Source organism: Antechinus flavipes, chromosome 5 (assembly GCF_016432865.1).
Source record: "Antechinus flavipes isolate AdamAnt ecotype Samford, QLD, Australia chromosome 5, AdamAnt_v2, whole genome shotgun sequence".
Classification (NCBI taxonomy): Eukaryota; Metazoa; Chordata; class Mammalia; order Dasyuromorphia; family Dasyuridae; genus Antechinus; species Antechinus flavipes.
Genome location: NC_067402.1, coordinates 21,956,822 through 21,969,405, shown reverse-complemented (window position 1 = coordinate 21,969,405; position 12,584 = coordinate 21,956,822). Strand labels below are relative to the sequence as shown.

Genomic DNA, 12,584 nt, shown 5'->3' with positions numbered 1-12,584 from the left:
CTTGGAGTAAATGATGGGAGTCTCAGGGACAAGTGACCATTGCATCTTAGAATTTGTAATCAAGAGGAAGAGGAAATATCTGTGGTGAACACTTGATTGGGGAGAGGGGGGGAGAAGAATTAAAATCATCCAGTAAAAGGATAAGGAGAATCCTATTCTAAACTAAAATTCTACAGAAGACGTAATCTCAGGAATTGATGGGAAGTTCTGAAAAATGAAATTCTGTGAAGATACAAAGAGAAACGTGCTCCATTAAAGGAAGAAGTAAGAGTTGCCTAAAGAGACTAGTGTGGATGCACAAGGAACTCTTGAATAACTTTTAAAAGACATGTATAGAAATTTAAAAGAAGAGATAGTAATGGTGGATGAGCACAGAATGGAACATAATGCCAGAAGTCCTACAGTTAATATTGAGCCGAAACTGCTAAAAATAGCTAGGGACAATGAAAAAGATTTCATTAGCTATTCTAGGGAAAAGAGATGATGATAGAGGGGATAAGAACCATAATTAGGCTACATGGGATAGAAGAAACAGCAAAGAGAAGGTCGAGATGCTAATCTCTTATTTTGTTTCCATTTGATTCCATTTTGATCAGGAAAGGTTTCAACAACAACAACAACAACAAAGGATAATAGGTTAATAATGAGATAGAAGACAGCACCCAGTTGCCCTGGATGAATTTAAATCAGATATCCTTATGGGAAAAGGTTTATCTGTACTCTAACATTTTTAAGCAGTTATTTGGAAGAAGATATAAATAGCATACTTAATGAATTTTCAAATGACTTAGAGATAAGAGAAATAGTTAATATGTTAGAGATTCAAGAGCCAAAAACAACTCCACAAGCTTGAACATGTGGGCCAAATATAACAAGATTACATTTACTCCTATTAAATTTCAAGTCTTAATAAACTTGGGTTCAAAAATATCAAGTTTACAAGAATAATATAGTTAGAGAATATTTCATTAGAAAAAAATTGGGGGGTTTAGTGGATTTCAAGCTCAATTAGAGTAAACCATGTGACATGACTGCCAAAAAAATTAATGAAATATTAAGCTGCCTTATAATTGGCAGAAAAAGGGAGAGGATGGTAAGGTTGCTCTGCTCTAGTCCAAACACATCTGGAGTATTTTTTGAGTGCCACATGTGATGGAAAATATAGGGAAGAGGAGGGCAACCAGGATTAGGAAGGGCCTCAAGATAACATTACATGTGGGTCCTTTGAAGGAAATTTGGGTGTTTAGCCTGGAATTGAAAGGAGAAAAAGGGAAAATGAGCGTTGTCTTCTAGTATCTGAAGAGCTGTTATAAGAAGTGGATAGATTTATTCTGTTTGGGTCCAGTGGGCAGAACAAAGGATAATGGGTAGAAATTACAAATACCTTGGCAGAATTAAGAAAAAAAATGCCTAACAGCCAAAAACTCTCCCCAAATGGAATTAGCTTTTAAGAAAGTAGCAGATCACTCCTCCTTGAAGGTCTTCTATCCTAGGCTGAATGACCACTTGCTCAGGATATTATGAGGAAATAGGTGTGGAAGTAGATGATCTCTGAGTATCTTCTACTCTGGTATTAGTTACCTTCTCTGTGACATCTGGAGCTTTCAGGATTACTTCTTCCATGATCAAGCGACAGGCCTCTTCCACAAATTTTTCTCCTGCTTTTGGATCTGTTGTGGGACCGTTGAGTACGACACCATCTACTAAGATGACATTCCTCTTATTTGGGACCATTTCCTGTTGTTCAGAATCAACTATTTTAAAAAATAAAAGAGAGAAGAAAAAATACTTCATATTTAAAAGCCTTTTTGTGTTGCATCACCATTGCTAATGAATCCTTCTAGAGAAACCCTTTCAATTTTTCCTATTCTTCTCCCTCCTCCCACTTTTAGTGCTTGCTGATGAGTGAAGTTCTATGAAAAACACAGGCTTTCCCTCTGCTATTAAAGAAAAGGCTTTATATGCAAATGTTCCTGGGGGAAAAAAAGTGAGATAGAAATGTTTATTATGAAGCCTTTCCTAAGAACATCAATGGTGGAAGGGGCACCGGGGCAACCGAAAGTCCTAGGGGCAATGTCAGGGAGATGAGAAGAAATGGGTTTTGGAAAGGGAGATGGAGAGAAAAAGCAAATTTCAACCACTTATGAATTTTGCCTGCAAGCATCCCTGCTTTTGCATTTCCTAAACAGAAATGATGGGCATTTCTATAAAATACATTGTTCCCAGTTCTGCAGACAAGCGACATAACTGAGGGACAAGATGGAACAGGGAACAGAGAACTGAACTTGGTATCAGTGTGACCTGAGATTAATTCTGGTCTTGGACATTTACTAGCTGGGTCATTTCATCTATGTCTGCCTCAGTTTCCTCATCTGCAAATTGAGATCTCAACAACATCTATCTCCGTGGGTTATTGTGCGGATCAGATATATTCATTGAATGCTTTTCAACCTTTAAGTATTCTATAAATATTAGTCATGATAATGTTTTCTTTTCATTTCTAACACTAGACTAACCTTCTTTATGCACAAATCTAATTGTCTGTGACTTAACCTGCCTTGTATGGAGCCATGAGCAAATCTTTTGCTTCTAGAGAGGATGTATATTTAAGCCACACTCACTATCCTTGTAAATTTGCAAACCAAAAAATCTTTCCATGGCCCAAAATATCTCTCCCAATAAACACTGTCTCTTCCAAATAGGATATAAGCTCCTTGAAGGTAAAGATTTATTACTTTTGTATTGGGTTCTCCAACATTCAGCATAATACCATTTAATAAATAATTTAATTTTGTTTTATCTTTTCTATTCATTCTTGTCACACTTCTGCTAAAATTTTTTACAGTGGTTTCCTGTTATCAACAAAAAATAGTTTAGAATCCTCACCTTGGCCTTCAATGTTCTCTGGAACTTGGTTTCAACCTCCCTTTCTACCTTTATCTCACATTATGACTCATGATACCCAGCTCAAATTGAACTACTCCCTGATCATGCCCCATCCTTTCCCATGACCACATTTTACATTGCCCCATCCATTCCACATGCCCAAGAATTCACTTGCTGAAGTCCAACTTATCCTCCAAGACCCAGTCCAAAAGATCACCCACTCTATCAAGGCTTTCCAGATCTTGTCAAAGACTTTGTACCCATCTTAGGTATCCATCTTATCTTGTTCCTGCTTTGTATTTCAATTATATGAGGAGATTAATATTTTATTCCTTTGCTAGATTGAAATCTCCTTGGGGCTAGACACTATGTATGTTGATAAGAATTTGTTAGATTTAATCAAATTGCTAATTGAATTTTTATTGTAAAATAATGCCATTTTTCTAAGACTTTCTTAATTCTGATCCATATTCTAAATCATGGGCTCCATTACATTGTTTCCTTAAGATCAGGAATTATTTTTTATCTTCTCTTGTATTTCCAGCACTTAACTGTGCCTGAAATATATAGTAGGTGCTTAATAACTGCAGTATCATTACAACATCTTAGAGGCTATTTACCTTGGAGTCTGATTGAATTTTGCTCACAAATAAAAGAATCTGAGTAGAGACATTTGAATTCTTCTTGTAGTATTTCCCCCAAGGACTATGTGATATTATTCCTGATGATGCTCTTATTCCATATCCTTAAGATAGGCTAGAGAATCAGAACTAGAAAAGGGACCTTTGCATACAGGTAGGCAAAAATATCAAGTGAAAGCAACCAGAGATGTTGATTTTTTTCCTTAAATTGCTGAACTACATATATACATATATATTTATCTAGAACACATTCACACACAGTATCATTGCAGCATGTGACCTCCATACGACAGGTTGATAGATGGTGGTGCTATTTAGCAACTAGTCACCTAAAGCCATAAGGTATGGGAAATCATATTTGAAGGACACCTCAATGAAGGTAGAGAGCACAGCCAGGATATTGCATATCAGCAACCAAGAATTACAAAGACCACATGCCATGAAGGATGACATCAGAGCAAAAAAAAAGATAGATCTGTCACATTAGGACAGGGGAAGAAGAACAACCTATGGACCACACATATGCTCCATGGGACCCTCAAAATGTCAAGAGGTCTATGGGAATATCTCAGCATTTTGAATGGACCTTCTATGGGAGACGTGGCTAAGTGGTATGCAGGACTGATGTACCAGGATAAGGTCCAATTTGTTAAAATAGAATAAGAACTCATACCAGCTCAAAGCAGAGATATGCAACCCACGTATACATATCTGTTTGACTATTTTGCTTTGACAATATTCTAAGTTCCATATAGCAGCTACAGCATTTCATCTATTTTGTGCCCCTCTCTTTCTAAAAATTTGGGGAGCCCAGTGTATCTCCCCACTCTCTGCACGCACACATACACACACTTTCAAAGACACATATACACTTGCCTTCTTCTCCATATCCATACTCAATCAAGTAACATTTTTTAAGAGAATTCTACTTTTCCTTTTCATAAATCATTCTTGAGCTAAAGAGATCAATATCAGAGAATGCCAGGACTCTTTTCACCTGACAACCCAAGTAGACATTTAAAATGAGCCTTCATATTCTAGGCACAGTCTCCCCACTCCAGACCCCCCCTCATTTTCTTAGGGGTGGAATGTAAGGAGGTGAGGTCATAAATCACCTTATTCTTAACCATTTCAAGCCTGACCTTTAAGCCAGTCACAAAGCAAGAGGGACAGGAGTAAGAATGAATAAAGACCAAGCAGTTTTACACAAATGGCTCTTGTTTTAAAGCAGTTAAATGTGAGAACACCAACAATGGTGTAATCTAAATCAGCGATTGAAGATTACCGAACAGAGGGGAAATAGCCTTCAACAAAAATGATTCTGCCATTTAATTTGGAGATTAGATTGATATTTACCTTACAGGCTTTGTGTTGGTCTTATTCTTTTTTCCATGACCTAGTTCTTCTTTATAATCACATACATTAATTTCATTGTGTAAAGTTAAGCACCTGCCATCGAAGAAAATCATTTCCAGTGCCTAGCATATTGTAAGTGCTTGATAAATATTTGTGGAATGGAATAGAATAGAACAAGAACAGAATAGAGCAGACCAGAGAAGAAAAGAGATGTAGTGATTGATTTTTTAAGGAAAAAAAATCTAAATCTATCTTAAACTATTACAAACATTTCCTTTTTTTCATATTAATAGCATTAACATTTATTAGACATCCGTGTTCTAGACACTGTGTAAAGTAAACCAATGCCCATCTCTTCAAAGGAAAATGCTTAGATACAATTCTCCAGCTTTCCCTTACCCCTTCAGAAAAATAATCTTATTGCCAGCACACTCAAACAGCATCCATGAGCAGATAAAAATGTCATGGGAAGATTTACTACTTTTTGCCACTTGAGAAAGATGGAATCTTGTGCAAAGGATGCGGTTTGCATAAGAATGTGAAAGGTGAGTTGTCAATAGCTCCCCCAAACTGAATTCCTATAATCTCATTTCTTGTTAAAGTTAAATTAGCTTTGGTTTTTTTAATGATGGATTTAAAATGCATTAAGGTCAAGTGCTCCAGCAGCTCTGGGACTCAACTAGTAGAGGAAAGGGCCCCACATTTGAATAGGTCTCCCCTAAGTACTGTGGGGTTGCCTCTCCAGAGCCAGGTCTATTTAGGCAAATGTAAAAAGAAAATCTGCTGATTTTTCAGGGAATTTGGATTTTGTCCATAGAAGATATTATCATTAAACACACAGAGACACACACATACAGACAAAAACACACACAATCCTTTGAGAAAAGTTAAATAATATAATGAATGAGCATCGGAGCCATACAATACAACTGAATTTGAATCCAGCTTTGGATGTGTGGACTAGTTGTGTGACCCTAGACAACTTCTTTCAGACTCAGTTTCCTCAGCTGTAAAATGGATTAACAACTACTTTAGAGATTTATTGTAAAGATCAAATGAGATGATGTATTTTAAAGAATTTTGCAAATCTTATAACCAGATGCAAATTTGGACTAACATCATTATGATTTATTTTTCCTTAGTAACAGGATTTGGTATCTGAATATATAGACAACAACATTTCCAAAAATCTGGATGGAATGATAACAGAAACATGAAACTCCACATGTCCTAAACCTACTTACACTTAGAATAGTAGAGAAGTAAAATATTCAGTCTCCAAAGCATTGATTTCAGGAAACACCCAAAGCGTTTTCAGGACTATGAGGTCAAGCAGTTAGGTCAATAATATTGAGCAGCATGTGAACTAAATGATGCTTTTACACAGTTGGGAGCCTATTCTATATTGATGCATAAATTCACTTGTAGATGTGCCTCATGTGAAATATTGCATCCCTTGTATTCATCGTGATGGTCCAGTCAGGTCAGGATGTTATTTATCATATATCTTTCTATGATGAATTGTGCCTTAGGCAAGTTGGAAAAAACTATAGTAAATCAGTAAGGGTTAATCAGTAAGTGGGGAAGGGGAGGGCAGGAGAGACAAAAATGGTTCTTGGTCCTAGGGAGAATAATAGGGCCAAGGGAGATGGAGAGGGGCAGCCTGATGGGAGGAGAAAGAGATGAGTTAGTGGAGGAAAATCTAGGAATAAGACAAGAACCACTCCCCATTAAGTAGCTCTTAAAATGATGTTAAAGAGAAGAACTAAGGAAATGGGAGAAAATTTCAGTCTCTACAGAAATAAGCCACTTCAACATTTCAAAAATCTTAAGATGTCATTAATGGAGAGATTCCCTCTATAGATGTAGATTGCTGGAGCTGAAGTCAAGAAGACTAGTTTTGAATCTTTTCTCTGTCAGCTGTGTGACATTAGGCAAGTCACCTAAGTGTTCTGAACCTATTTCCTCCGTTGTAAAACATAGTACTTGGATTTGATGACTTCGAAGCTCCCTTATATCCTTGAATAGAGCATCCTATGGTTGACAGCCTTCTGATGCCTATAACTTACAATCCTCAAGAGATGGTGTGGCTAGAAAATTCATTCTCTTACAGCTGGCCCAGCGAGGAACCATTCCTTGAAATCAGGACATCCAAGGATGAGGCAGACAGAGATGAAGTGACCAATCCAAACCTTCTCATCTTAAGTGCTTCTTTTGTGTGTCTATCAATTCTCCATCGATGACAGTGCATATAATTATAAGAAAATGGGATGTTTCTCAAAGAGAGACTCAGTAGATGAATCAGAAAATGAGAGAGGTAGAGGTAAGAGAATAAGCCATAGAGCTGTATCAAAGAAAAGTTGCACTCTCTCTCCTACTACCCTGTACTGAGAAGGAAGATGAGGAGAGTGACAGACAGAAAGACAAACAAAGGTAGATATTTGTCTGTCTTCTCACCTGCTCTGGCTGAGAGACAAAAGAAGATGAATTCCATAATGAAGGAGTGCTGCAGAGAGTTTCACCAAACTTCCAGTAAAGGTCACTGTTTTTCCTTAAAATGCATACCCTGACTTCATCTGAAAGCATCATTAAGGCTGAATCGAAAAGTGATAGCTGCTACAGCTGCTAGCATGGGGCAAAACCACTTGAGTAGAGGAACAGCTTAAAAAGTGAAACATCAGAAAATCAAATAAAGATAGGTTCATAAGCTAAGATGCCGCATCCGGGGAAGTGTTTGTCCAGCAGAGCAGGAGCAGTTCAGCTTAGCAATGGAAGCATTTGTTCACAGTGATCACAAATAATATACTCAACATGGAGCTTTAACAGATGGTTCCTGGGAGAGGAAGAATGATATTAAAGTCTACAGTTCCAAAGTGGAGTTGCTCTGACCTTATACCTTTACTTAGACACATGTTATTATAGGACTTTACATGTGTACCCACTTTCCCCATGGGTACATGGATGGGAGAGTGAATCATGATTTCTTGGTAGAATAATATATAATTCACTTTGCATTTTCATAGAATATTTTGGTTAAGGTTAATTGAGTTTTAGTGGTTGATTTGTTCGTGTGAAATACATCCGTGGGAGCTCCTAGCTACAGTTTTGGTAAGGAAAGTCACCTACATGGGTTGCCCCTAAAACCCTGAGAATACTGAGTTGTAATGGTTACTCTTTCCTCTGGGAGACCTCAGCTGGCCAATGTACAGGAAAAGCAGAGGAAAATAAGCAAAAGAGAGAAAACATTAGTATCCCTGGGTCTAGGGGAGGTGAAAAAGCATCTATATAAGTGAATAATGAAACAATGCCTTCAGCTTTCACAGGGGAAAGAATATAGAATAAATAATTAAATCTAGAATAATAAATAACATGGCAGAAAATAAGAGGGCAATTGATTTGACCCTTTTAGTTAACAATTATCATTCTGCATTTGTTTCTCCTCTTCGGAGATGTACAAGCAGTGTTTCAGAACCTGCTTGTTTGTTCTATACCCTCATCCCCAATATCCCAATTGCAAATTCAAAATCACTAATTATGCTGCTTCCAAAACTTGTTCCGGTGGTTTATTCTGATGTGGACCCGATCTCAGATTCCCAAAAGCTATGCCGAGGCAATGTAAATTCCAGTAGTATTTTTTTTCCCAAGCAAGAACTGTTTCAAGTACAAGACCAGTGATGGATGCTCATTCTATTATCTGAGGACCAGATTAGCCAAGCCAAGAATCCCATCACTTAAAGGGTATTGTTGATTTCCCCTGATATTAGTGCCCACACCAAACACTGTTTAATTGTTTTGTAGATCTTGTATATACTTGTCTCTAGATTTATCATCCCCCCTTTAGTAGAAGGAAAAGATGTGCCCCTCTACTGCAGGAACTATCACACTTGTATATAGCATTACTATATTATTAGTTACTAATGCCTACTATGGGACCCAATGCAGGACAGACACATATTAATGCTTGATGGTTGATTGGCTGTAGGGAAGATTTCTGAGCCATTCTAACTCTGAGAGAGCACTCCCTGAACTTTTCTAGTAGGGATGTGGAAAAATCAGGATAATGGCACAGTGGATAGAGTGTTAGGCTTGGAATTGGGAAGAATTGGGTTGAAGTCCCACCTTGGAAATTGGGTGGGACATCTAATGTTTTTACTCTTTTTCTTAACTGTGAGTTGAGAATGATAATACTTAATAAACCCACATTCTAGGAAGCCCAAATGAGCTGTTCAGTAAGTACTTTAAAACTATGACATAACTATCAGTAGTCACTCTTATGATTATCATTATTTTCTCAGAGGTGTTCATACTAAGGAAATCAGAGACCTTTGAAGTATTGAAATAAAACTGCTTTTTTAGAGTGATCAATAAAATGGAAAGAATTTAGGATGATGAATTTGGAGTAAGGATGAAGCGGAGGGCGGGGGAGGGCTCTGAACCTTTTTTGTGTCATGAACCACTTTGATGGTCTGATGAAGCTTACAGAAGCCTTCTTAGAATCATATTTTTTTTAAATTCATAAAATAAAATATGTAGAACTATAGGAGAATTATAATAACTTCTCATTTATATATTATCTACAATGTGCCAGGCATTGTGTTAAGTATTTTACAAATATTAGCTCATTTGATCTCCACAACATGGAGCATGGGGACTAGGTAGTATTATTATCCCCATTTTTCAAATGATGATTTTGAGGTAGAGAGAGGTTGAGTCACACAGCTGGTAAGTGTCTGAAGTCAAATTTGAATTCAGCTCTCTACTGACTCCAAGCTTAGCACACACACTCTCTCTCTCTCTCTCTCTCTCTCTCTCTCTCTCTCTATATATATATATATATATATATATACATACACACACACACACACACACACACACACACACACACATATATATGTTCTTGGAACCCAGGTTAAGAATCCCTGAAGTAAGAACAAGTATCTGAAGGGCTGGCACATAGAGGAAGGATTATTTTTATTCTGTTTGGCCCCAGGGGTAGAAGCAAGAATGGATGGAAGTTAAAATGAGACAGATTTAGGCTAGATTTTCTAACAATAAGAGTTATCTTGAAGTGCAATAGGCTTCCTTGAGAAATAGTGAGTTGCCCCTCACTAGAGTTCTTCTGGCAAAGACTGGGAGAAGATTTGGGAGGTTTGGTATAGAGACGAGTCCTGTAGGGATAACAGCTGGAATCTAATACTGTCCCCGCTGCTCCCAGGCTCAGAGCTTACTTCTGCCTCTGAGGGTCTGTGAATTGTTTCCTCACACATAGATCAGCTTTGCTAGCAGATGAGCTTCTGACATAATGTCTCACCAAGGATACCAAAAAATGCTAGAAAATAAAGGAATGAGCAAACAAATGAATGAAAAAAGCATTTATTAAGCACTTGTTCTGAGCCAAGCAGTGCTCTAAGGACTTTCCATATAAATAGAAAAGCAAAGACTGTCCCTTTCTCAAGGAACTTATATTCCAATAGGAGGAGATCATAATTCATCTATATTAATTCTTGTGTTCCATAACTAACAGGTAAATGAATGACTTCTGGGGGAAATGGGGGGAAGCAGGGGAAGTCTTTTGGAATGATGATGCAAATTCGCCAATCTCCGAAGGGTTGGTCTAACAGAATGTTAACTCTACTAGGGTGTAGCTAGGTGGCACAGTGGATAGAGTGTCAGATCTGGAGTGAGGAAGATCTGAGTTCAAATCTACTCTCAGACACAAGCTTATTTGACCCTGAGCAAATCACTTAAACTATGCTTGCCTCAGTTTCTTCAATAGGTATGATAACAATAGCACTTACCTTCCAGAGTGATTAAGAGTATCAAATTGTAAAGCATCAGTACAGAGTTTGACACAAAATAAGTAATTGATAAATGCTATTTCAGTCATTCATTTTCTGACTAGTTAGAAGTTTTTTGTATCCTGTTGGAAGCAAAATTTCAGAATCCTATAATGTATGATCGATCCCATGTTTCCCTATAAAGTTTGGCACAAGTAGACTTTAATGCTTATGAAATCATCATGGAATTGGACAGAATTATGTAGGAGCCTACTGAACTAGCACACATAGCAGTCGAATTTACCCAAGCTTGTCCTTGATTCAGAAGCACCTGCTAAAGTACAATTTGGTGAGCACTCTCAAAATAGGCTGATCTCATCAGCCTCATCAGGAAACTGATTGATTTCAGAAAGAAGGTCCTTGAAAAAGTCATTCAGTTGTTCAGAAATTTCAGAGGTTTCTGGTATGTTTCATTATCTATGATCCATCTCCCCTGCCCACAGATGTTGGGCAAAACCCACAAATATTTAGTCTGTAAGACTAAAGCCAAGTGGTGCCCCCAGAAAAAAGGCCAGCAGTTGAGAAGGCTTCTTTCTGCCTTTTCAACTGGCCAGAGATTGGGGTATCCTCTGATTACTATAAATGAAAATAAGCTTGGAACCTAATATCAAGCATTTTGAAAGTATCCACTAAGTGCAGGATCCTGTGCTAGGTTGGGGTTACAGAGACAGTCTTCTGCTTAGGTCATCTCAGCTATTCTCATTATTGCTAGCTGTTGAAGAACCAGAGTCTAGTTCTCAAAAGATAATATTTCTCTCAATAGAACCCTGGTAAGTGTTCACCCATTTTTGTTTGTGGATCTTCATGGTGGGGAAAGCCACTATCTCTCCAAGGAGCCCATTCTACTTTTGAATAATTCTAATGCTTAGAGTATTTAAAGATAAACTTAATCTGCCTCTCAGTAACTTCCACCTCGTTTTGCTCTCTAATCTAAGCAGAGTAAGGCTAGTTCCTGTCCTATATAACAGTTCTTGATAGACTTGAAGAAAGCTGTTGTATATATGTTCCCCTCCACCACCATTCCCCAAGATTTGTTTTCTTTGGGGCTAAATATTCCTTGTCCTTTTAACTGATCGCATATGACACACATTCTAGACAACCCATTTTGGTCAGATTCTTCTAATATGGTCCACCTTACCAATATTCTTCCTTAAATCTGGGGTCCCAAATAGAAGACATTACCCAGATGAGATGTTAACCAGGCAGAGCTCAATAGGATTATCCATTCATTTTTGAAACTCTGCCTCTGTTAATATAATCTAGGAGAACATTAGATTTTTCACCAAGACTAAAAAATGCAAATCTATTTAGATGAACTGTTTTCCAGCCTTGCTTCTCTTAATCTGTATCTCTCTCCCCACAAAATGTTGAGATCATCCCAATCCATAGTATTCCCCCAATCGACCTTGTTGAGTTACCCTATCCAAAAAAGGAATTGATGTTAGTCTTTAATCTTGATGAAGTCATACTAGCTTTTTAATCATCACTGTTTCCCTAAATAAATGCACACAAACCATCCCTCTAATAAAGAAATCTAGAATTTGGCCAAGAATAGAACTAAAGGTTACTGGCCTTGAGCATGAAGACTGATTTTACTCTTTCCTTTTTTTTTTGAAAATCCATGACATTTCTCTTTCTCCAGTCCTACAATATCTTTCTGAATTTTTGCAATGATTCCAAGTTTTCTTATAAAAAGGTATCAATGACATTGTCCAATTCCTTTAGTAACTCTAATATATAGCTCATGACTTGAATGCATGGAAGACATTGAGGTATTCAAACCTGAGTGATTTGGACAAGTCATTCAGTTGCTTCATCTATAAAATTAGGAAGCTGGACTAGATGGTTTCTAAAGAGCCTTCTG

General features: G+C 37.4%; 1 protein-coding gene across 1 annotated transcript in view; it reads right to left on the bottom strand.

Moving 5' to 3' along the window:
• GADL1 (glutamate decarboxylase like 1) overlaps positions 1 to 12,584 on the bottom strand; it is a 205,905-nt gene that overhangs the window by 175,946 nt on the left and 17,375 nt on the right. The window contains exon 2 of the mRNA XM_051961454.1: positions 1,582 to 1,754. Within this exon, the coding sequence (XP_051817414.1) occupies positions 1,582 to 1,754 (173 nt within the window). The remainder of the gene's footprint in view (positions 1 to 1,581; positions 1,755 to 12,584) is intronic.